This window comes from Anopheles moucheti, chromosome 2, assembly GCF_943734755.1.
Source record: "Anopheles moucheti chromosome 2, idAnoMoucSN_F20_07, whole genome shotgun sequence".
Taxonomy (NCBI): Eukaryota; Metazoa; Arthropoda; class Insecta; order Diptera; family Culicidae; genus Anopheles; species Anopheles moucheti.
This window is the reverse complement of record NC_069140.1, coordinates 18,032,184-18,059,027: the sequence shown is the minus strand read 5'-3', so window position 1 is coordinate 18,059,027 and position 26,844 is coordinate 18,032,184. Positions and strand designations below refer to the sequence as shown.

Genomic DNA, 26,844 nt, shown 5'->3' with positions numbered 1-26,844 from the left:
ATGCTGCAAGCAGGAAGGGCCACGGCAGGTTTAAATGCCCTTGCCACCGGGTCCGTTCCGTTGCCGGCATACCCATTCGTCCGGTGTACATACGACTGCGGAACAATAGTGCGCTCTCTCGCAGCACACGGTCCACAGTACGCGGTAAACATCTGATCGATGCGGTTCATGCGATTTCGTGTGTCAGGCCGATTGTTCGTTCACAAACCAGCCGGGACGGTGGCTGGTTCCTGTTGGTTTTAACTCCCTTTCTGTCCACTACCAGTTCGCTCTAGAGTCGTTTTATATGATTTGTGATCTGTTTCCAGTGTTTGCCAGTACCACCAGCATCGTGAAAGCCGTGCGTTAGCAAATTTATGTGTATGTAGTTGCTATTTCGGTTTGTTTCTTTACTCTCGGTGTTTTTTTTTTTGGTGAATGGGTCCTTTCACAAGCAATACTCGAACGGCAATCGATGCGTGTCGAGCACACGGTGCATGTGAGATTCGTGCCCAGGCACATTAAGCTTAGCTTCGAGTAGGAAAAAGAAATGGAAGTCCTACGGTGGAGTGTACGTAAATACTGAACAAACATCCCTGCCGTGCCCGAAGAGAAAGGCAATTCGTACATCCTGTCTCACGCCGTTCCAGGGGCACGGTCATTGCCGTGGGGCGTTTATGTGCGTTGTGTGTATGTTTGTGTGTTTCCACGTCCTTTACACACACCTGTCCACTTGGGCTTGAGCACATTGCACATCGTCCTGCAGAACTGAACAGGAGACAGTAGGATCCAAAATGGTACTACCTGCAATAGACAAAAACGAGCAATAATTACATCCAGACTTTCCCTCCAGTGCGATAATCAGTGTTCAGTTCCCGTATAGTAGCTCTGCGCCTTCGTATGTGACCTTCGCTAGCGTGTAATCTTGATCGCATCGAATTAATCCTGCGAAATGAAGTCTGGGTTTGCGTGCATTTGCTGCAGTCAACAAACACTTTGACAAATGGCCTTCCACAGTGCAAGAGTGTGTAAAAAGGGGGACAAAGTAAACTGTGCCTGCTCGATCCTAGCAACCGACCGGACAGGCAAATAGTTAAACAAAACTCCTTTATTGCCTACTATGGGATTTACGCATACTGTGTATAGTCGTGTCCTATCGTTCACGCGACTTTTTTTTGCCCTTTTCGAAGTATCTGTTTGACAGCATCTCCGTGGGCTTTTCTCTGCAGATGCGGGCTCGCCGAAGCCCAGCGTGCGAGAGGACGTTCGGGTTTCGGAAAATCTGCAGTGAAACGACTGCAATATCCCAGTGTGTAAATTCGTGTGTGTCTCTGAGTGAGTCAGCCAACTGTAGGAAAACTGGGAGATCCCGAAAAGCAACACATTTCCTTTCCAATCCCAGTGGTGTAAAAATTATTGTTTAATTCTCACCCGCTCTCATTTTCCGTTCCTTCGTAGGTTATGTGCAGTTTGTGTGCGAAATCATCTAGTGTTTGTGTGTAATAATTGGCGATCCGATACCATTCACGCCAGGGCTCTTGTTTGCCGGCGTGAACCTTATGAACCTCTACCCTTCCCCCGTTCCTTTCTACTACGTGCGGCGAAAAACACAATTGGAGCTGAAAATTCCATCCCGTGTGGTGGCAAAATTAATTACCCCAACAGTTTGCCTGAGTTGAACGCGAAAGGAGTTGACCGCACGACCGGTTCGTTCCGCTGGCTAGAGTTTCCTCTAGGTAAGTGATTTTTTGGTGGTGGCTAATCTTGTTGATAAGTTATCTTTAAGCCGGTTCACAGACGGTAAGATGGTTGTTGATAGATAAAAAAAACATCTAGGGAGAAAAAGACAAATGCGTTAATATTAGGTTAGATTTGCTATTTGCTGTTTGGTTTTAATCATTTGTTTCCATAAGCGAAGTTATAGCTTATCAAACGCATTGATATTACAGCTGTGATAGAACATATTTTTAGGCATCCCATCGTAGCCTCACCCAGCAGCTCGTTGTTGATGTTTGCTATGAAGTAACAGCGCCATAAAACGATCATCGATCTTGTCGCACTTATTGGTAGTATGGCGTACAGCCCCGGCTTGCCATTGATGTTGGTAATCATTAAGCTTGTTAAGCCGGGTATTACGTCTGCATGGCTGTATCTATACCCGTACCAAAACGATTTTGTATGGTGCAACATAGTTTAAGTGCAATTTGGCCGCTTTTCCCCATAGTAACACGGAAAAACGGCCCAAAAGCGTAATGGTTGTGTGGGTTTGCGCTGGACAAGGCGGTTGAACAGTAAAGTTCGTTGTGGGTTGTGCAAAACCGAGCTTAACCTATCGTTGAAAACGGTTATCCGCTAAGTTTGTAGTAATATTAATCTAATTAGTTTCAATAAATTTGCAAAACATTTGTCACATTTCACTCTGAAACTTAGTGTCTGTTTAAAAACGACGAACTCTTGTTTAGTCCTTTGCTTGAGCAAAATGATCAAAGGGACTTGAACAAAAGTTCAGTATCCTTATTTATGGATAAATATAGATCTTCAAGTACTAGTCTGAAGTAATTTTATTCGTAATATGTTTTTTTTTAATTCTTCCGTTTTTTTACTAAACACTAATGAATACCTATTTTACAGAGCACCTAAAGCTTCGCACCTAACATCAAATTTGAAAATACTAAAATTATTATACTTTATAAACTTCAAGACGATGTTCTTTATCACGAGTTTGATCCTTTTTTAAGTCCTTCATATCCTTAGTGTACAACGCAAATAGCCACTCAGATACCAGTGGACAGGGCATGTCATATGAATGACACCAGACAATCCATTCCTTTATTTGAGTATGTAGAAGCGCAATTCTAAACCACAATGCCAACGATCTTTTGAAAGGTTGTCCGTAAGGCAGTGAAGGCAGCAATGCGCAATGCGGCCTTGGAAAATACTACCATTAACAGTATGAATATGAGAAAGCGATACATCGCAACATTTAGACATTCCTATAGAGATGTCAAGTAAAAATATCAGCTTTCCATCCATCCATCGTTAATTATCATCATTTGCACCCATCCACCAAAATTTATGCAGTTCGAAAGTTGGTTGGTCGCTAGTTTGGTCTAATTATTACCCAAGCCCCCAAAACTTGGCGGTTTCCATCGAAAGCAAGTCAGAAAAAAAAAACCACACACACAAAATTAGCAATATCAAATAAGCTAATTGACACCCATCAATCGTGCAAACAGCCAAATCACATTAAATACCTCTGATTGATAGTTTGTTAATAGCCTCCCCAAAGCAATTCCGCCCGACCGGAGGAACACCTCAACAGGTTTTAGTGTGGGGGGTAGGGTGGTCTCAATGGTAATCACAACGTTTCTGCGAGTTGGTGTAGGAATTGGTCCCGCAAATACCTGCTGTTCTGGACTGTCATGAAACGAGCGAACGAACGAGCTCTTCCCATGTCGTCCCAAGCGTCGTGCTCCGGAGTTAGACATCGCATGGACGGCATGAATCACATTTTCACGCAAAAACAATTAAAAGTGGCAACTAATGGGATGGCCAGAGGAGGTGGTGGGGTGTTTTTAAAATATAAAAAAAAAAACAACCAATACCGCGGGTACCATTTTACATTCACCCAACCGGGGAAGCGAAGAGGCGTGCTCGTGGAAAAGCCAATAAACTTATTATAGCCTTTACCTGCTGATGCGCGTCTCCGTTCCTGCTAGAGGGCATGCAGTTTTTTTTCTAATAGGTACGTTTGTTTTGTTAATTATAAAAATTCCTTCCACGGTGGGAGGTGGCACTAGGCTACACTCGAAAGGGCATAATGAAAGGACAGTCACTACAAAAGTGTGGTGGATGGAGTAAAATCATCGTCAGCAAGTCTCCGTTTTCATATCGCGTGCAGCCCGTGTTCTTACCGGGCCAGCAGGACGAGAAGTCACGGAATGGCCGGATGGCGTCCGCAAAGTTCACCGCAAAACTTTCCCTGCGTGTCTTCTCGCACCGTATGCGGCATCGGAATGACAGTTCCGAGTTCCCCCGGCCTTGCTCCACCGATGCTCCAATGTTCCGACGTAGCACCACCAAGAAAAAACCCTGTGTGTGTGGCGCGATGTGGACGAACGATAGCTGGGAACCATTTTCAAACTCCAGAGTGCCCGGATTATGATGTCATTTCCTGATGGAGGATCGCCTCTGGGCCCCTGGGCACGTTTGATGCGTTGTTGGTATGTGTGGAAACTATTTCTTCTTCGAATGGGAATTTCTTTTCTGCGCTTTTCAGCAAGGCAAGACACAAGACGCGCAAGGCGCCGTGCAGTTTTAGTGGCTAGAAGATTCTATTTTTTACACTTTGCCTTTCCATAACATCAAGCATTAGATTTTCGGTTAGAAACATACGATGGCGGTCGCGTTGTCACACAACAATGATAACGAGCACAAACTGTACGGGGTTTTTAGTATCGCCTCTGTTACGTGTCTGGCAAGAATTAGTGGATAATGTTTGCCGTTCTGCTTTATCCACTCACTAACGAGGCTAAAGGGCCACACTAACAAATATCACCCGGATGACGATGACCTCTCTCGGTACGATGACGATTCCAGCGATATACGCAACGTTATGATGACCGCACCGAACAACCCCACCGTATATTCGGGCCACGTTAATGTCAATGTGGTGTGACAAGTCACTCCCTAGAGACTGCACCGAATTGGTTCGGATGCGGCTCCGGGGCCGCCCCACAGATCTCGACGGATCGACAAAATGGTGCGCCTAATTGGTAGGATATCGGCTGCGAACGAGGGACAACAAAATCGATGCTCATGAAAACTGCAACGCGCTTAGTGTTTTGCCTACCCTGGACAGCATAACTGGTCAGTTGTTTTGGCGAAAGAAGTTGTCCTCCTGCCTGGGAGGGGATTATCCGCACGTACGTTGCAGATATGAAGGGTAAATTGCCAGGGCTTTGTGGATGGTACTGCTTCCTTTAAGTGGTTTAACTTAAGATTCGTTCAAACAAGCGTACGAAATGGAGGCATTAAAGCCATTGGAGGACATTGCATTAGTTGTGCGTTATTTATTAGCTTCTGTGACCGTGTGCTCCTTTTTCCTTCGGAAAGGACATATTCTTTAACGACCTGTGCCAAAGGGTGTGGTGTTTCATTGTCCCAACGCTTACACTTCTTGCTAGAAGTTCACTGCGGAAGCAGGAAAACACATTCGATATCGCTTTTCGACCAGGGCGCCCCATTTTGACACACTGCCAACGATCAATCCATTAGCGGCAGTACACTATCGCACTATCCAACGCGCAGGAAGGTCACACCATTTCCTTTGGCTCGGGAAGCTAAAGCAACTCAAACTTTGTTTTGTTACAAACGACAAACAACAAAAAAAAAAGTAACATAAAACAAAAGCGAAACGATAATGACATTTTTCATCTTGGATTTCCCGCTTCCCAATCAATCGATCCACTCCGGACCGTCAGTGTGTGTGGCGGGGAAGTAAACGGCAAATGAGGCCAATGAGAGTTGGAACCGGTGCCGCGGAATGTAAACGCAATGCCATTTGCATGGTCGTGGCACGTCAATTTACCATTAGGATGATAAAAGAAGTGCGTTTTTTGGGGTTGGAATGTTGGTGTATCTAGCGTGTGACAACCCATTGTCCGTTGGGTCTCGAATGGCAAGGATGTAAGTATATAAGTATATAAGTACCGCAGCAAAACAACACCACATATATCATACGCTTTTATGTGTCGTTTTTATTATCTGGGACTGTTGAGTTTTCCGGTCTGTTCCTGTTCCGGGAAGGTTTGGTAATTTGGGTACGGTTTACGACGAGTTGCTCCTAGAGGCAACATATGCAAATCTCAAAAACCTACGCACCAGCAACAGCATCGAAACCAGGTTGCACTGTGTTTTTGGCGGGGTTTGTTTGTTTGTTTAGCGTGTAAAGCATTCACCGTAACCTACATCAATGTGATACGATTTGCTGTTGATACGACAAACAAAACAAAAGTCGTACCACAAACCACAACTTGTGCACGGCTCGAGTATGGTGAGCACCAGAAGTGGAACACCGGAAAAAGGCCACGGAAAGCGGAAGTTAGTCAAAGTGAATATTAAAAGCAACACACGAATGACGTACGCACCCCGATACTGTCTCATTTCCTTTCCCGCGATTTGAAGGCCAGAACGGAAGGGCAGGAATTGGGTGAAATAGTTTAGCGGTGGAGGTTTGAACGATTAATTTTGACAACAACTACGCCAAAGTCAACCATCCTTGTGAAGCCTTGCAAGAATGAACCGAGGAACCGAGATTCGAAGGCCCAATGAGTAATATTGGCCCAGCCAGCCAAATACAGGACGACCCTCCATTGGAGAGGGTTTACACTAATTTCCACCCTTTAAGCGAAAGTTAGGGTTAAAGTTGGAGTTTTTTTTCTTCTTTTCGGTGGAGTTAATTTTAATGGGTAAAGTTAGTTGGCGCTCCGCTTGTCTGTCCGCATTGTGGTTTTTAGACAAAACAATTTAAGTACAATCATGTGTACTGGTTCTAAATAGTGTTCCTTTTGCTCATTAAACATTTCTTTATTAATGTTAATCAACTACACGCATTAAAATAGGGTAAAAGTATAGAATAGATTGTTTTTGTAGGTTCAGCTTAAACTCGCCTGTATCTCAAGCTTAAGCGCAAACGCAAAGAAAAGCAGCATTATAATGAGCCAATTATTCGTCTGTGTGTTGCCACTTAGAGGCGATAGGTGAATGTTTTCGCATACATTAGGAGGGTATTGTTATTATCTCTGCTGGTGTCATAATCATCTTGAATTATCGTCGGTTTGTTTAGTGGAACGCAAAACTCCAGCCTTTCCCACCACCGTGCGCGGACGCAACCACTGGGCCCCGGATCACGAAACAAACCGATTAGCGAATACGCGCGAGGCCACGGCAATCCAGGAATACCGTACATTGGTTAGCTGAAAGGGAAATTCTTTTCGGAAAAACGACCCCCCCCCAGAATTCCTGAATTTACGGATCCGCGCCGGATAAAGGTTGGCGTATAAAATTTAGGCGACAAAAAGTGTTCGTATTTTACGCTCCGTGTGTTACGACAATAAACTGATAGTTATTGTTATGCCACGAAAAGAATCCTCGGTTTATCTGTACCTAGACCTCGCGGAGTCTACGGGCGGGGAGGACTTTGTTTGACCGTATTTTTATTTCCACGTTATGTGTGGTGCCTCTTCAGCTGGAATGGGAATGGGCATGATGCCTTACGCCGATTCCTTGCACGACGGCGGTTGTGCCTTCTTCTTCGGTCGCTGGAGGACATAATAATATTTTTAGAAGCAACCAACCAAAAACCAACACAACCGGGGGACAGCATGGAATCGTTCGTTCGCGTTGTGCCCTGCTCAGGCGACTCCCAAACCCGGGCCGTGGGGCAAAACAAACTCAAAACACCTTCCCCATAAGCACACGCTCCATGACCCATTTGCATTCCAAACGAGAATCGACACCGGGTGACCTGCATAATCCGATAATCAGAAATCCCAGTGGCCAAAACAATTATCTGCGACCGTTGTGGTGTCACCTTCTAAGCAACTATTGCCGAAGGTGACACTGCTGGGGCACGATGAACTGGTGTTGCATGTCGGGTGCCAATGTGTCGTGGATGTGGGAACTTAATGGCCTAATCGATACACCGTAAATCCCGTACCAGGACACAGCGTTGTCTGGGCAGTCGAGAGAATACACCTCTTCCCAAGGTCCTTCTGGAGTCTATCGGTCTATAAAATTAGCAAAACTCAGGCAGAGTGTGCAGTGTTAAGATGAGACGTACCATTCATCCCTCACTGGACGGACGGGCGTGAGTGGCCGCTGTGTATGGGCGTATGAGTTTTTTTTTACGACCTAGGCATTTCCCGGTTGACAAATTCGCGCTCGAACACATTCCGTGTCTCACGGTAGCAAACGGTCCCTAATAATAATCCACCCAACAAGCCCCTTGTTCCGATGGCGGTACTTAAAATTGCTAAACCCACACTGCTGGACGTAATTGTTTGTTAAACATAGAAATAAACAAAAAACCGGGTGACACGATCGTGGCGCAGTTGTTTGTTTATCCATTGGGAGTTGTTTGTCTTTCAGACGCTATTCAGACGCTGTACTGATGTATGTAAGTGTATGAAAGTATTATGTATGTTACCAAACAGGCATGTTTTATGTGTTTCTGTTTAATGTGTTTTATATTAAAACTTTCGTTCCATTGTTTTAATTTATCTGGACGCTGAATAATTTAGCTGAACGAACGCAAGTGATATGCTATGAATCATAAAAATAAAGTAAAGAGAAAATGGTTTGTTGCGGAGTGGAGTGGTGGTTTCAAATAATTTTCTGTTTAATATGTTCACACTTCGGTGCTTTTTTTCTTGAAAAGTTACTCCCCCCCAAAACAAAAAAACAAAATATTGAAACATTTATGCACTGCACTGTTCACGAGGTACCATCGTTCACGGCTCACGGCCGGCGCTTCTTCTTTTATGCATATAATGACGGTTAAGGGGAACCAGGGGGGGCAGAGAGGGATTGAGGGTGGAGTCATACGGGGCATGCATTTAATATCGCACTACATTTATGGATTACGCGGTGCGGTACGATTCATAATACCCGATTGCGATCTTTTTTACGATCGGTACAATTACTGTACGGCTCATAAGATAGCGACGATCACCACCTCAACCCAATCCCAACTGCGTTTGCAGCATCCTGTGCACTATTCCCTCCCAGTCTCTAGGTCATTCGTTTAAACCCCTTCGCATGGGGTTGAGTTTTGTGTTTGTGTGTGTCTTTTTTTCCATCCACCAAGTTCATGCGTTTGTTTACGTATCGATGATTTGTTCGTGTGCTCGCGGCTCAAACAGACGAGGTGCGTTATTCGATACGTTTGGCGATCGATTTTTGCCATGTATCATTCGTCACCTTTTTTTTCTTCTATTCACGTATCGTAAATATTGACCAAATGTGTGAGGCTTTTCCTACACGAAAACTGGTTCTTTTGATGATCACAAGATGGTTTAGTGTGAACTATTAGAAAGATTGACGTTAAAGATATGTTAAAGCCGAGTAAGTATGGAAAATGATCGTTGATGAAATCTCGATTTGAAGTTATGATATGTTTGACACTCATATTACGAGATTTTTGGAGATGAAATGAGAAACTTGGTGCTGAAGTAGAATACTTAGAGGTAGATTGTAGTTGACCGACTGTGACTAAAGTGATGTTGATAATTCTATTTTCCTATTGCACCACAAACTAAGGTGATCTTTTGAAGTTTTAAAATACCTGTTCTGAATAGCTTTTTCTGTGAAGTGTTAAAAAATCCTGGTAGGCTTTGGTAACAGTCCTGCCGTGTTAAATGATTGATATATATGTACAGGACAACCGACTACTGGTGGTAGAGTATGAGCTATTTCTGAACTTTTTTAAAGTTAAACTAGAATTGAACTGGAGGTTAAGGTACGCAAGCAATTCTTTCAATTTTGTGGATCTTGTCCAGATTATTCAAGAATCCTCAAGAAGTCCAGAATCAATTTAACTGCGCAAAAGCTCGAGAAAAATGGAAAGGTTCCACAAGATCCCCATCAACAAGACTGGTTCTAATGGTTCCAACTTTACCAATTGAATTTCATTTTCGTTCTCATCGATACTATTATATATTTAATTTATGTAGTATTTATTTTCCTAGCCTTCTTTATTATTTAATATTTTTAATAGCCTATATTATGCCTTAAGCTTTTCCTATTTTCCTAGCTTTATCATCTTCACGGAGTAATCAAACGATATTCAATAATTCAATTGAAGAGATTATACACATAAAGACTCGTACTCGTGTCGTATGTTGTAATAACTTGCTAGCATGTAATTGGAAATCGATTACAACGCATTGAAAGAGCAGTCAGCGAGTGATGATGTTATGGACGATTATGAACCAAACATCCGCATTGACACCACCAACCGCCATACGAAACATTGCCACCGCTCAACCCCCGAACCATGACCAAATTTTCACTTCACTTTCGAGGTGGGTGTTACTATACTAAGCAAACAGCAAACAGCTGTTGGAAACAATCTGCAACCTTTAAAAGACATTTTGTTGGCGAGCACGGGAGCAGCACAAAACCCCGAAGTGAATATCCGTTGTCCGAGGTGGGTTTTTGGTGGTTTTTGTTATTAGTTAGCCACATGTTTGTTCATGCTGTTAAAGCGCGCCTGATGCGATCCGTATAAAAGCAATGATCAGTCGGTGTGACGTTCGCTTGAAAGCCCGCACAGCATGATCGGTGGCCACGCGCGCTCCAGTGGACGTTGCTAATGGGTCGGTAGAAAGCGAAAAGCGCAACTCTCCACCCACACCCAATGGGCGTCGGGTGAAAATGATTAAGTAATCACACGATGGTGGTGGATGGTAGCCGGCTGTAAAGTCGATTGAGGAAACTGTTCACTTTGCACATTACACGCATTTCAATCGCATTTCTCTTACGCAGCTCAACTATTTGATGGTGAGCTGCGTAGGAAACAGAGCTGCAACATAGACTAAGCAACTGAAATAGCTCTACCTACGTGGAAATAGAGTTTTATCATTGACGCAATGAGTCTACTGCTACTTTTTAAGTCAAGAATTAGTTATTTCCCTTTCTATTGAGGGGCTTTGAGTAGTATTCGAAGCTTTGATAAGCCATTACTCTATGTTGACATACGAGGGGAGCTATAAGTATTCTAGAGTTCCTACCCTAAACTGCGGAGCGACAAATCAATGCAGGCAGCGGAATAGATTAGCTTTTGGGCCAATTTCCTATGCCGATGCAAACACTTCCGGCCATTTATTCTGACCTGAATATATGCATTCAAAGCTGTCATTTAATGGTGTTTACCGCATTTGAATGATACCAATCAGTTTACCAAGAGAGACGGGGGCCCCCTTTGAGCCCCCTTTGGCCGTTATTGAGCGGTTACGGTGCGATGTTCTTTTTTTTTTCGCGGGCGCTCGAATCGAAACCGATGCACCACTTTCAGCAACATTGAATAACCATGTATGGTTGCCGGTTGCGTACTACCATGTCGCACGATCATAACACTCCAATCTGCACGAACGTGTAAGTGTAATAACAGCGGCACCCCCAAACACAGGGGTACACAGGGGGCTCTGTCTCATCATGGCCCGTGGTACGTGCGAAATAATCGAAACGCCGCACAGCCATTGTCACTTTGATTGGGCTTCATATTGGGGCTGCTACTGGGAAGTGCGCTTTTGACATATGACCGTTTGACGTTGGGCCGTGTAAATGGCCTCAGTCAATCGATCTCGAGTGTGCCGGGGCGGGTTTCGTTACATGTGGGGGGATTTTTCGTCAAGCACCACCGCAGTGTCGGTCTGCTTGGAAAATCGATAATTTGGATAAGTTATTGACGGATGATGGTTTTGGGTCCGGGAATTCGTTTTAGGCGCTACATTTTGGACCTGCAGTAAGCATTTGCCCCACACACACCAATTTTGTGGCGTCGAAGGGGAGATTTATTTTTTTTCTCATTGTTCGGCCTAGAGGAAAGCCAAATTACCTATCCACCCACCATCCTGAAGGCAGTTTCGAGTTCCGTTCATCGCGACCTTGTTTCTACGCTTTGATGGAGCACATTTTAACACGTCAGGCCCGCAGGATAAGGTTCTTGTGATTTTGCACGATTGCTCGGAAGGGATTCAGTAGCTGCTTTCCTTCAAGTTTGATCGTATCGGACGGTAGGCGTTAAGCGAAACTCGAAAGACGGACAGAGGGAGAGAGAGAGAGAGCGAGTGTTCCTGGTGTCTACATCCGAAGGTGCACCGCGCTGTACCGTATTGATGGATGTGATGGTGGGAAGCTAAATTGCATTACAACGCCACATGCACCTGACAGTTTGCTTGTGCCTGATGGACGGGCCGTAGATTGGAGGACGTCCCGACTCCTCTGCGGCGTTTCTGTTCCCTTGTGCCTGTGCGATGGAATTAGCGAGGACGAGATGTTGTACCGAAAATCGGGCTAGAGGAAGCAGGAAATGGGTAAATCACCGAATGATGAGCTTCTTGTCGTCCACCTGGCGAGCTAGCAGAGGAGCAAGTGTGTAGTGACGGAAAGGTTTTAGCAAATTCCTTGCCGGGACCGGATTTATGTCTGCTCAAGTTTTCGATCAGGAAGCACCATTATGTTTGACAGCTTCTAGTGGTAGTGGTGGTCTTGTCGTCGGCGGAAAGTAGCGCTTCTTTCGTTGGCGAACAGCTTATGCTGAGTTTCAACACAAATTATGGGCTTTCGCCTGAAAATTATGGCACGATGTTCTTATGAAAAAGAAAGATATTAAAGCATACTTAAAGTTTACTTACTATAAACTTTGTAGAATTGTCTGTTGGTATAGCGAATCAAGACATCCAATTTGTAGTGCAAACAACTTCAAATAAGAGATAATTATGTAGAAACTTTTAACTGAAGATCTGAAGACCATCGGAATAAAAAAGATGTCTTTGCTAATATATTTGCTCAGTGATGTCATTTCGATGACAACATAGTCTTTTGTTAGGAATTCTACATGACTCTTGACAACCATTAGTGGATTATTGTGTATTCTCCTTAAGTTGTTTTGCCACAACACAGTTCCTCAAATCGGCAATGCTTCCGGTGTGCTAATTTGGGAAACATTTCCTCCTTCTCATCCCGTTCCTTAACGTTGGAATTCTTCCCCGAAGCTCCCCGTCCATGCAACGTATCTAAAATATGTTCTTGTGACTCATTCTTGTTTCTGCGGCCATGTAGCGAGCGAGCGATTGCGAGCGAAAAAAGGAAGACAAAATGGAAACGCAATCATGCGATCATGCAGTGCAATCGGAAGAATTCCAAGTTCTCGCCCGAAAGCGAGCGTGTGTAGCGTATTTGCGTAGCCGTCGTCGATCATTCGACGGGTAATTAGGTATGCACCGGCGCATGTCGCTACTGCTTTGTTCCTACAGCACGCTTGTCACTGTAGGTTGGCCGTGTATTCTGTTCCAGCTCCAGCGGTCGTTTCTGGCAAATGCAAAAAGGCCCGTCCGAATTCGGGTGATGACTTCATGTAACGGGAGTGTATGCGGGATGGTTCTTTCACTCAAATATTAGCCATTCATAGCGAGATACACACTTGAAGTTGAGCCAGGGTAGTGGAGAGGCCAGGGTAGTGGATCTGTCCGATCGAACATCCCGTACTTGTTGGCGGCTAATAATAGGATTCACCGTCTTGGAGTGACTTCAATTGGATTGGAGTGAGTGTGTATCTGCTGTAGAGCAACCAAACGAAACAACAAACGGAAATCAAAGGCAAATGCACTCGATTAATTCTTGAATATTGATTCTGGATGCTTTGTAGAATAATACTCATTTTAAATATTGAGTTCCAGAAAAAAACTGAGATCTGAGAAATAATTTTAAAATTTCCAAGAATTGTTAAGAACAAATAGCTCTCATCGGCGCACTACAATAGAAATGTAATAAAAATCAATGTTGCACTTGACTGCCGCCGGATTGTAATACACACCAATTATGAAGACGTTGATTCAATTTAATATGTCATCTCCAACCAACCGTATAACGGCCATATTTGTCGACAATGAATGTTAGAGTTGGCAGGAATAAAAAAAAAATTCGCTCGTTCGTTCCGGTCTCGGTGCCAGCAAAATGTCGCACGAACATACGCGCCGCTAGACCTAGACCAATGGTCGACAGCCATCGCGCCATTGTAAGGAACGGCTACGAGCAAAACTGCCATTTTGTTACTCGTTTTCGTGGCAAAAAGAAGAATCTCCAAAAATTCATTTCCATTACATCTTTTACTCTTGCAGGCCTTATGAAACATTGTCCAAAAGGATGGCACCGTTCGGCGTAAATAGATTTAATTATTCCTAATGGTCCGATTAGTATCATAACTTTTTTTTTGTTGTTGTCGTGAAGTTTAGCTTACCGAATCGATACCAACGGCAGTGCGACATGCAACAGCAGCGAACTCACCTTACGGGCAGTGCCGTAAGCGGCTAAAAGCGTGATGATTAATCGCGCCCTGGTGGACGGATATAGCGATAAGGAAAAATGCCACCAAATGTGATTTGGAAGTGGTGATAATATTAGCTCTTGCCGTCGAAAGGAGGGTGTCTATAATGAGCTGTGGCACTCAATCCCGGAAAACGGAAACAAACGAAAGCGGCCGTACCGAATAATGAAACTATTTTTAACTAGACTAGCGGGTTGATTACGCGCAGTTAATTGATCGTGCATGAAAAACGACGGCAGACGGCGATGGAAATTTTCCTAAACGTTTGTCTATTTTTGTTTGTAAATAATTAGCACTGTTTGCTCTTTATGAAGTGTGATACGAGACAAAACGATGAGAACAAAATGTTTGATGGAATTATTTAAATAGAATGGGAATAAATGTCTGCTACTACTGCACAACAAAGCAGCAGCAAACAATCAAGTCAACTAATGAGTGCCACCACGGAAAAACGTTCTAACTCCAGCAGGCAAACACGCGGACCCATCCAGGGCACGTGGTACCGAGACTCACCGTTTGATTATTGAGTTGTTTCGAGCACGCATATAAAATATTCACATAATTAAAGCATCAGCTAGCCGCGTAGCAGCAGCACCCGGCGATCGATAGTTCGATCGCCGGTAAGTGTTGTCGGATCATGAAAATCTAGCTTATGGGTCCTGGCAGTCTAATCAGTTGGTGTGGTGTTGGCCACACTCTAGCTGTGATTTACGTAAAACGACCTTTTGTCCATTGAGTTTAGTAAATTCGATGTTTATGATTATAATGCGAATTAATGCCTTTCTTTTCGTCTATCTTACCTTTCAGATTAATACCCGCGATCAGTGCAATGCCGTGAATGCGTGTATGCTATCCGTAGCTTCTGATAACAACAACAAATTTATTGTTTGCGGGTATGTACATTAGAAATACGACAATCAAAGCATTTTAGATTCTATAAATTTGTTTAAATATTGGCAATAACTGCTTTACGTACGAAGACTTAAAGAAATAAAAATTAGAGGAATTGGAAGAACATTAACTTCATTGTAGTCAATTTGGAATTTAAAATCACAATTCCATTACTTATTTTTTGGACGTGAATCTGCAGCATCGTTGACAGTAATCGTTTAGAAAATTGCCTGAAATTAAGTTAATTAATAATTTTTAAAAAAATCTTACCTTAAAGTGAATTTGATTGCCGTATGCCTATAAAACTCGATTTATTGACTTCGTCCATTTTTAGGATAAGCAATGAAATGAATAGATTCTAGTTGCATGCTGAATTCGTGTCAGTTAAATTCAACTATTCAAGTAATTCAAGTTTACGAAGTACACCATATGCGAGAACTCTCAGCCTATGGCGACCGATGGTAATTAATCATAGATAACTAGCAGGAAGTAGGATGAGTTCCACGACGAATGTAGCGAGAAGAAAGGCCACATGCCCATCTGCCTTCGATCAAATCAACAACCAATTTTCCCCAACGATCTTTCTCTAAAAAGCTGTTAAATACAACGCGAAAACCATCGAGGACAGCGGCAAGGAATGTTCTGTGAATGGAACAAATAAACAACCCGACCCGACCCGACCCCCAATGAGTATCCCCGCGGGTCTTGGGGGCCCTTGCTTGATTTCACCCGTGCAATGGTTTTATGAATGATTTTATAGTGTTGGTGAAAGGTACAGCGACAATCGCCACCGATGTATGGGTGCGTGAGCAGTTCAATGTTCTCAAACGCGCCCGCCCCGAGCCCCGAAGTACGTGCTGGGAGATAAAAGGAAAGAAAAAGAACGAGTTTTAATTCTCATGATTTTCCACGGTGCCTTTTACCACCCCCCCGGGAGGGGTGTGCTAGCATTATGCAAATGTTTCCAAAAACTCCTTTTGCCCTGGAACGGTTGGATACTACACGCTGGATTGTGCGGAGAATCGACAAGGGCGCTTGAATTTTCTCGCATTGGAGAATTTTTAGCTCTCGCTTCACGAGCAGTGTGAATCGTGTTTGGAATGCCCTCCGTGGTCGTTCCGTGCCCGGGTTGTTAAAACCGTTGTTTGATGGCAAAAATGGTTAGTGTCACTATTACGGTTTTCAAACACTTTCGTCGCCTTGGTGCAGACACCCGCTTGTGATGGTGAGGGGCCGGAGTGGGCTGTTTATAGTACCCTCTACCCTATTCCCTCCTCTCGGTCTGGTTCTCCATCCCACCCCCATTGACCATCTTTCCAATACCGACCCTTTTTGTTATGGTAACACTGATGTTTGGTTTGTTTTCCCATTCGATTGCATCGTGTTCCGCTTTGAGCTCCCCGCCCGGCAAACGCTGTTTGTTGGTTGGCATTCAGGCTACGGAAGGAGCAGGTTGTATGTCGCGGGAGGGAAGGTGGACAGGGTGGGCGAGGTGGTGTACTACACAATGCATCCCTTATCTAGAGCGCACCGTTGGGGATGGCCTTTGACTGGTAACCCCGTCGGTACCGGATCGGAGTTACCTTTAGGTGTTTGCAAGTAAAAACGTGGACTAGGAAAAATGCACTTGTTTCTTTTCGGGAACCATTATTCCGGGAGCGCGGTTGGTCGATGAAAAATTAGGTTAGCCAGTCAGACCACACCGGTGATCGGTAGGAGTTCGGTTCCGTGGCTAGTTTCGCGTTGGGTTACGGCGCTAGAACGTAGGAATTCTATCGAGAAAGGACGTCATCATTCGAATGGACCTATTTTCCCGCTCGGTGTGTGTGTTTAATAAAGCTTTCGGGCTAAGTTTTGTGATAATGGTTGCAAGGCTTTCCGCAACGCCTACCGCAATAGGGTCAGGTGTACTTGAGTAAAGTTGAAACGTTTAAGCTCTCTAGCGAAGGAAGCGAACTTGTGAGACCCTCATCCTCCATTGATCGGTTTTGGTAAAAATGATTAAGTCTGTTCGAAATAATCGAAAGTGCGCTTTAGTTCGGCCGCGATGTGATGTTGTGTAGTTGTGCAACGTAAAACTTCAACCGGAAATGCAAATCTACCGCAGATTGTGTGTCCAATTTGCATTGATAAAATGATCCTACCGAAAAACCATGAAGGACTCGATGTTTGACACCAAAAGAAGAGGTCAAGTGTCCTCCTTCTAGAGTGCAGTGTGAATCGTGTACCTAGTTGTACCCAAAACGACCTTGTGCGTTGGACCAGTGGACTGGTGCTTCTTGTGGAGACAGTGTCCGGCCGTGTCGTGGAGACGAACGACTGTGGGACGGAATGTTGTTGTCGGAGGCAGCACCAAATATGGCAACGTCGTCGCCGTTATGTTGCCGTCGAGGTCGGTGCAACATTGCTACCACCATATCGCGCTGCCCGTGCTAGTCGCTCGGGTGGAACCGTGGGCTGTTGCGTCTGTTGCTAAATCGCCGAGTCGGATGGTAGCGGCAGTGGCCCAAAAAAAAACGGAACAGCAAACAAACAAAAACGGCCCAAACCTGTAGATACAGCGGGCGGAATTTTGTTTCTTCGTATCGTTGGAAGTGCATCGGTTGGCGTAGTCGGGAGCCCTCGAGTTTTGGACGAGGGAACATGAACAACTTCCAGCGGCTCAGCTTGTACAAGTATGTGTGTTTTTGCTGTCTAGTGCTAGTTCTTTCGTATATGCCAGGAAATGTTATACAGCGGTTCTTCTACAGTTAAAGTTTTACAATCAACATTACGCCTCGATTGGTTAGAATTATTATTCCAAAAACCGGTAATGTTTAGCCAAGAACACCCTTAAGTCTTAGCCCAATGTTTACCTTTTGCGTCTTGGTTTTGCCTTACCTTCTCTTGAAATGAGGACGGCCTTGCCCGATTTGGAAGAAAGTCGCAAGTGCGCATGCTTCCCAAGCTCGAAACTTATGGCCTTATAAAGACATCGGTCGCTTGTTGCACACCATCTGCTCACAGTACCATCGACGACTTCTATATACCACATCAGGTCGAGTATACTCTTTTAACGAGTTCTCTTTTGCATTACGAGCGTTTGAATTTCTGGAACTCCAAAGCTAAAACACAAAAGAAGCTTTGAGACGGAGATTGGGAACAATTGAAAACAAGTAACATCGAAGATCTTCTAACGGAGCACATTGAAGACCCATTTTACGATAAACTTAATACTTATGGAGTTTAACTGACCCCAAGGATATTGTTCCTGCAACAGAATGTCAATCAATGGAGGACATTCTCAAGAAGTCATTGGCAGCATTGGGATGTATCCCAAGCGGATAAGATGACTTCCGGACTATCACTCAAGAATGTCTGGAAGTAAATAAGAAGTTTTTAGGTTTATTTTTATCAGGTTGATAGGTAAATTATCAGAATATGCTAGGATTTAGTAAATAAACGCATGAAACGCTTCAATAAGGAGGTCCATCATCTATCGCTTTCAGTCCAATTATTTTTTAATTGAAATTAAAACTTTTAAACAATCTATTCCAATTGGGGCTGTTGAAAGTATACCAAAATAATGAAAAAGAACTGTTATTAACCCCACAAACGGTTGGTAACTGAGAAAAAGAATGATTCCAACGACATGATCACGTGACCGTACTTTCCGTTTTAATAATTAATTGTTACATTTTTCCCCCTTTTTTCTTGTTAAACCTGTTAGCAGTTTTCGTAAGAAATTAATTGTTTTATCTGTACTCCGGTTTTATTGGCTTTGCAGACGCGGGTTTTTCCATACTTTTCAATTCAAGCGTGTACTTTTTATCGCGAAAAGCGATCATGTAACTGTACACAAATGGTAACTGTTTTGAACCACAATATGACAGTAATATCGTAGGGTCCTAACGCTTTCGTGACCTGAATTAACCTGTCCTTTTACTTCACACCACCGGCGAAGGGAAAAACGGATGTACCATAAAGTCGCCATCCTTCCCATACACGAGCCCCAGCCACGAGGGAGGGGGACGAACGTCGTAAAGAAATTCCAACCGGAAGGAAGCTCCCCCAGAGGGTGGCCAGCACGAAACGGAAAGGCAAACGCTACTAGACTGCCTGCCCTTTTTGTCTGAACTCCTCGGGAACGCTTGTGTGGGGGGAGAATGGGTATGTAATTGTTGCTTAGAACAGCCAACAGTACCTTGGCGCTGTTGTTTGGGCGTTGGTGGGAGTAAGAACTGATGTTGTTTGCAACATGACAGCCCAACGTCAACCGCAGTTAATATCGGCGGGGCATACGCAAGATGATTGGGTGGAGTGGAGTGGAGTGGAGCCACACAGCCCAAAACAGAGCCGAAGCCGCCCAAACAAAACACGCGCCGCTGTGTGTTGTGTCTTTTGTGACTGCGGGAGTCCGGGACGCACATTCCGATATTCGCGTGCCGTTGTAACAATCCGGGGAAGCGATCCAGGGCAACCGGTGATTCGGCAAAGAAAGGGGTAATGGGAAGGGTTCACCGGTTGGAAGACAATTTGAGTCGACGGTGTAACATATCCGATAACCAAATCAGTCGAACTGGGAACTTCTTCTAGTGCAGATGTATACTCAAACGTCGTGGCTGGTGTTTTAGTTGTTTGTGTCACATTGTTACTTGAAAAGGAGAAGTTGTTAACGTTGTATACTTAACGTAAATTCGTATACGATACCGTGCTAGTGATACACTCTTACCGGAACTGTGAAGAAAGCACTTAATTTGATCCCTCAATTGTGTAAAGAACGTATTAAGACAAAGATGAGACTACGCGAACAGTTGGCACGGGAAATTTTTGACCCAAGTTCCTGCCTGAGTCAAAACATTATCATCAGGGAGATGGTCTTACAGCACAAGGAAAAAATGTAACGTACAAAAAGAATCTAACAGCCCATTGCACACAATTTCGATGACTTATGGCAAATATTTATTTGTTAAATGAAGTTAAAAAAATGCAAAATTGCACTAATCACATAATTTTATTTCAATTTTGTGTTGGCTAATATTACACACATGTCCAGTTAAACACTTCAAATGCAAATATCCAACCTCATACGCTGCCGTGGAAAAATCTGGAACATTTAAAAGTCAATGAACTGATAAACGAAGGATAATCGTGTTGTTTGTATGACCGACGACGCCCCCGAACCGATATGACTAATCGAACATAAATTATTACCCTTCCGTAGCGAAAAGTGGTGTGAGTTGGATTGTTTTTGCTGTGTAAAACCGTCAATGCAGTTGATTTTATATCAACCTGTCCCGGCGGCTGGTTGTGAAGTTTTTCATAATTCATAAACCAAAAGGGTGGTCTCGATAAAACCTATGCGGCATTAGAAATTATGAATTGATTACGAGTTCCATTCGACCGAGCGTTCGATTGACGGCAGCAACGGTTGGGTCCCTCCCTTCCCATATTGGAAATATCGTGTAGTGACGTTTGTGTCTCTGATTTGGTTTTATCCCTTCTGTTTTTTTTATACTTGCAGGCGGAAACTAAACGGGTACTCTAGTTTGGATTTATTCGTTATGCCTATAACCGACAAACCGCGATTAAATCACTCACAAAAGTAAGTAAGTTATGGAAGCACAGTCCTCCCCCCATCCGTTAAGTATTTTGAGGGATGATTATTTACGACTCCCTAATGCACCCTAAACGTTTATGATGGATGCTATGTCGAAACTAGTTTACAATAGTTTTACTCTAGATGCTCTAGACATCCGTCGAACAAGTGCTCACTAACGTTGGACGTTTTTATTTGCAGTGCCAAAAAAATCATACCAGCTACACCCAACCCGTGGGTCGCCGGTGGCCCACCGGGAGGGAAGGACGCCGTCCTGGTGTTCCGCACCTATGCGCTATCGCCGGCGGCTTCGGAGAACGGTTCGGACCTTTGCTCCGGCAGCCCATCAGTGACACCGTCATCGGAAGCTACGGCAAGCCCCTATCCAGCCGATACTGCAGCCAACGCTGGTTCGTCAACAGCAACTCGGCTGGCCGAGTTGAAGTGCGCCCAAAAAGCATCTTCCACTGCCACCAATTCTACACTGCCGAAGAATTTTAACGTTCAGCGCAAAACGCGCGGTACGGCATCGAGCAGAAGCAGCACAGTCACTACCGAGGACGAAAACGACGACGATGAGGAAGAGGGCGAAGGTGGCGAGGAGGATGAAGACGATGAGGAGGAAGAGCTTGAGCGGGATGATCGGGCCGCGGCAAGAGATGAAGACGGTCCGGACGATGACGAAACGGGCGAGGGCGAGGGTAACGACGACGAGGAGGATGGGGATGAAACGGATGCCGGTACAACATCGCAGGAGGAATCAAGCCCGGTCAAGGGAAAGGCACCAGCCGCCGGTGATGGTTCCGGACGCACCAATAAGCCCAAAAAACGTCAGCTCGAATCGTCGTCCTCGTCCAGCTCGCTTAGCAATGCGTCCATGTCCAGCGTGAAGGGTGGCTCGGGAGATGAAATCGACACGGAAATGCCAACTTCGAAATCGGAACCCGCGCTCGCAATGGCCGCAATGGACAAGAAACTAGCCGCGCACCGCAAGCACAAGGAGGAAAACAAGGAAAACCAACAAAGCGCACCAACGAAAACGGAAATGCCGGCCGCACAGTTAAACATTTGCTACAAGTTCATTAACACGGAAACGCGGCTGCTAAGGAAGATCCTAAATGCGCACGGTATGGGCGAGAGTGGTCCGGAGTGTAATGACTTCAATCTGCTGTGGACGGGCATACACCTGAAGCCGGACATTTTGCGTAATCTAGCCCCGTATCAGCGGGTGAATCATTTCCCGAGGTGAGTGACAAATTTCCCATTCCGTTAGTTTACACATTCATTGAAATGCTACGAAAATCCGTTGAAATAACTAAAATCCGTTTTAGGTCCTACGAGCTGACACGCAAAGATCGTCTGTACAAAAACATTGAGCGGATGCAGCATCTACGGGGCTACAAGCATTTCGACATTGTACCACAATCATTCCTACTGCCACAGGATTACAAGGAACTGATAGCAGCGCATAACAAATGTCGAGGCCCATGGATTGTAAAGCCGGTTGCCTCTAGCCGAGGTCGGGGTATTTTCATTGTCAATTCGGTAAGAAATTCGGACGAAAGGTGAGGGGGTCCCTTTATCTATTTGATTAATTTTGGTCCTTTCTACAATTTATTTTCCGGTTTCGTGTTCCCATCGTCATCCCATGCGCAGCCGGATCAGATTTCATCGTTTGAACAGGTCGTGGTGGCCAAGTACATTTCCGATCCGCTATGCATCGACGGGCATAAGTGTGACATTCGCATATACGTTGCAGTGACCTCGTTCGATCCACTCATCATCTACATCTACGAGGAGGGTCTGGTCCGGCTGGCCACCGTCAAGTACGACCGGACGGCGGAAAATCTCTGGAATCCCTGCATGCATCTGTGCAACTACAGCATCAACAAGTACCACACCGATTACATCCGCTCGAGCAACGCCGGGGAGGAGGATGTCGGGCACAAGTGGACGCTGAGTGCGCTGTTGAGGCACCTCCGCAGCCAGGGTTGCAACACCGAGCAGTTGATGCTCGCGATCGAGGATTTGATCATCAAGGCGATTTTCTCCTGCACGCAGCCGATCGTGTCCGCCTGCCGGATGTTTGTGCCGCACATTGGCAACTGCTTCGAGCTGTACGGCTTTGATATCCTGATCGACGACATGCTGAAACCGTGGCTGCTGGAGGTGAACCTCTCGCCGTCACTCGGCTGTGATACGCCGCTCGACACGAAGGTGAAAGCGTCGATGCTGACCGATCTGCTCACGATGGTGGGCATACCGGCCATCAGTCCGCTGCAGAAGGCATGTTACGATAGCAAGGGCCAGAAGATCCGTAACCTAACGACACCGTATCGGCGCGTCAATTCGGCTGATTTTGTGCACACCACCGGGCGGAAGGACGGGCCCGGGACCGGCAGCAATCAGCAGCAGCACCAAGGGAAGGGAGATGGGGGTGGTAAGCTGCAGACGACTCTGAGTGCGCTTACGGCGGAGGAGCTGAAGATTGTTCGCTTTGCCCGGTCGCAGTATGAACGGCGGGGTGGTTTCGTGCGAATTTTCCCCACAAGCGACAGCATGACCCGGTACGGATCATTGCTGGACCCAATCACGGGCATTCCCACGTCGGCCATCACGTCGTCCAGCAGTGGCACTTACCTAATGATCATACCGCACAACTACAATCAGATGCTTCACTCGCAGCTATTCCCGGCGGGAAGTGAAACAGAGAACCGGATCGTGCACCGGATTCAGAAGTACGAGCGTGCCCTTGAAAGCTCGCTCCCGATTACGATCGGTCCGAAGCATGCGGCACCGAAGTGTGTGGATGAAGCGAAGCGGCTTCGGCTGCAGGTGCGGAAGTTGATCGAGAACGGGCACGAGATGAGCATTCTGCAGGCCAGGCGTGCGTTTGGCTTTTACCTGGAGTACATCCTGAAGCGGCTGTCATCCGAGCCGAAACACAGCCACGAGGAGCTGATTATGAAGTTCCTGTATCGCGTCGGTGCGCACATGAAGACGCCCTTTTTCTTTCGCAACTTTGGCAATAAGGCGCTCGGCAAGGATCGGGGCGCGATGGTGGCAAAGCAGCTCGGTGACTATTTGCATCTGTACAACAAGGAGACGGAATCGTACGTGGATGTGTTCGATATCGTGGGCATGTTGCCGATAAAGCTGTTCGACGATTTTCTGATGCAGGCCAGCGAAGCGGATCTCGAGTCCGTGCTGACGCTTCACACGAATCTTACGCAACAGATGCCATTCCTGTACAGTGGCTGCTCGACCAGTATTCCACCGGCACCTCCCATACCGGTTGGGGCGCACGGGTTTCTGAAGGCCCTTCCCAGCATGGCACCGGGCGGTGCTAACAAGGAGCTGATACGATTGGATCCGTTTTATCGGCGTGTGGAGAGTAGGCTGCCGCTTGGGGCTCGTGTGAGCGGGCTGTCAGATGTACGCGGACCGGGTGTAGGCGAATCGAAAAGCTCTGCCCGGCTATCTCCCATGAAAAAGAAACCTCCTATCGGTAGCATGGTAAAATCGTCCCGCGAGCGAGAGCAGCGTTCAAACTGGCTTTACTGAGCTGGCAGGTGTTTGTGGCAGTTTTTTGCTGTAGCATGTAAGAACATTATTTATTTGTTATGCGTGATTTTAAACGGTTTATTTTAGTGGATTTGTTCGTGTGTTCGTATAGGTAGTATCGTTTCCAAAATGTTAGTGTTATATTTTCTGTTAAATTATTTCCTATGTGTTTCATTTCGTTTCACTAACATTTATGCTTGTGTACAGTAGAAATATGTTTATGTGATTAGTTTTGTTTTATGAGCGAAAGCAGGCCTTCTTCACCTCTCACCTGTTGTCCAAAGAAGGGCTAATAGAAATGCTGTTAAAAGTGAATAGGAATCCAGCTTTTTTTTAAATTGTTCATAATATACACAATTGTGACTTAATCTCATTTTCCTAGTAGTAAGAGGTAGTAGCGCGAACAAGAATGCTTTTTGTAAAAAGGATTAAGCTTACAATTGAACTCTATTCGACCGAACGTTGGGTTTTTGTTTTGGTTAAGGTGCTTTTCAACGGAGTTAAGGAAAATAGGAATATTTGCAGACAGACAGGTGTGAATTTTGCAACCATGCCGCGCATCCCAGCCTAACCAAGATAAGCTGGAAAAGTGTCAGACCCGAATCGTCTAGTCATGGATTCCAAAAAAAACAAACAAACAAACAAACAAACTCGTTCTTAAAAAGCATACCAACCAATTTGCCGCTTTGTGATTGATGCTAGTGAGAACGTGCGCTAGCGCGAAACTGTGAAACGTTGGCAAAGTTACTAACGAACCCATATGCTGATCCCAAATATTGATAAAAAAAACTGGCTAAGTGAATGAATTACAAATGCAAAACCATTAGCTTCGATTGTGATATATAAGAAATGATGTACGATACTCAAATGCAGCAAAATTAAAAAAACACTCGCGGTGCTCGAAAGAATGAGACGAAGGACAGAAAGGGTACCGTTCACAACCCAATACACGCGGAAACAGACAAACAGAAGAAGGCGTACATTTAAGCGTAACGAACATAATCCGTCAAAAAAAATATGAAATGAAAACAAAGTGCTTTTTCCTCTCCTCACTCGCGTATCACGAGTTTTAATGCGTTTTAAGACAAGCTACATAGAAACAAATCAATACAACAGAAAACCCCAAACAAAACAAATAAATAAAAACAACTAACTAATGCAACGATTGTGAGGCCGTTACATGTTGATCTTTTGAAGCGAAAAGACAGCGAAAAAATACAATATTTACTAAAAACGGTAGTTTCGTATACCTTTTTGGAAGAGGACAAGCAATTATGATAAGGCCGTATATTCACCTGAATTAGAAGCGTTTTCTTTTCTGTTAACTAGACGCTTTTATGTACAGCTGCATGCCATCGCTTAAAAATAGGTAGAAATTCACACGCTCTTCTGCGGTGCTTTGCGGCAGAAACTCGTATGGAAATTAAGATTGATTTCGGTTGTTGCATCAAAACAGCTAGCTTTGCTTACACACCCCTAACACTAATTAGTGGAATGAAAACGAAATTGCTATACGAAATGAAATTTGGCAGTGTGTTACAAGTTCGTAAAGCATTCCTTTCAAGGCTTAATAAGTCCTTTCCTCAGCCTGAAATATTCTCACTTTTGAGGCGTACTTCTCATTGCAAGCGATTAACAAAAGGTACACACCAATGTAGAAAACTCCAAAACACGAAAACAGTTAACTGCGCGGTGAACAGAATTTACAATCATAGTAAGAACACAACCAACTAGTAATAAGTATTCTCGGCTTAACACGTCAGGGAAGAGAAAAAAAAAACAGGACAAGCATGCACAAAACCATTGTTGCTTTGAGGGTAACTTTTTAACAGTAAATTATAGCACAAACAGCAGATGGCTAGTCCCGAATGGTGCAGTAGCCAAGGAGTAAAGAGATAGTAACTAAAGCACAAATGAATTACCCCGTGTAGGAACCAGAAATCACGATGCGATACCAAGGTATACCGGGCACATTGTATAGCCTGTTGCTCTCGGTGATGTGCTACCGCTGTAAGATAACACGAATTTTTAAGATGATTCGATTTTGTGTTATGAGATTAGTTTACGCACCGCCAAGTTAATGCAACCACAGCGACAGTTTAGTGAAGTTCACACGATACGTACAAGGTGTGGTTGCAAACAAAACGAACCGCAGTCTCTCGAGCAAGCAAAGAGAGGATGTTAATGAGCGTAAAGCTTTTTGCCTAACGAAATAAAAATTCAAGAATTTTTTGATTTCATCAACAGCATACTAACTAACGTTTGATCTTTGGTGAAGTGGTGAAGGAAATGCTACCAAAAGATATGAAAAAAATACCTTGCAATATCTTCGCGTTATTTCAATTCCTATGAATGATCCAGTAACTTCGCTGTAGGGTGTTTGCACAGGACATCCCTTCAAGACATTTGCAAAAGAGACTACGAAATAAATGAAAAATCGAAAACCAAATTTTGTGTAATTTTCAAATAATTATAAAACATTCACGGCAGTTCTTGCGTGATTTTTGAGGTTTCAAATTGTTGGGTTCAAATTGTTCAAGTGTTGGGTGCACCGTGCACCGTCTGAAAGAATTTTTGAACTGAATGTATGGCTCTGTATCTCCATTTTGAAGGTATATGACTCCTCAAAGAGTCATGTTCCCTGTGAGAATTCTACTACTAAGATGATGAATTTTTGTTTATTTATTATTCTTCTTCTGACATTCATAAATCTTTGTGAGTT

At 44.6% G+C, this 26,844-nt stretch overlaps 1 protein-coding gene across 1 annotated transcript; it reads left to right on the top strand.

The window, feature by feature from the left end:
- LOC128297491 (tubulin polyglutamylase TTLL5) lies at positions 1-26,553 on the top strand. Its single transcript, XM_053033141.1, has 7 exons — positions 1-144; positions 1,438-1,715; positions 14,897-14,982; positions 20,484-20,564; positions 20,760-21,803; positions 21,890-22,103; positions 22,215-26,553. Exons 3-7 carry the CDS (start codon positions 14,936-14,938, stop codon positions 24,120-24,122), a joined length of 3,294 nt encoding a protein of 1,097 aa, XP_052889101.1. The 5' UTR covers positions 1-144; positions 1,438-1,715; positions 14,897-14,935; the 3' UTR covers positions 24,123-26,553.
- Positions 26,554-26,844: the final 291 nt, after the last annotated feature.

What these genes read in the sequence shown, in the direction of transcription:
- LOC128297491 (XM_053033141.1), top strand. Translation starts at nt 14,936, where the DNA reads ATGCTATCCGTAGCTTCTGATAACAACAACAAATTTATTGTTTGCGG. An exon ending in CGATTAAATCACTCACAAAA is followed by an intron (nt 20,565 to 20,759) that starts GTAAGTAAGTTA and finishes TTTTATTTGCAG; the next exon opens with TGCCAAAAAAATCATACCAG. An exon ending in CGGGTGAATCATTTCCCGAG is followed by an intron (nt 21,804 to 21,889) that starts GTGAGTGACAAA and finishes AATCCGTTTTAG; the next exon opens with GTCCTACGAGCTGACACGCA.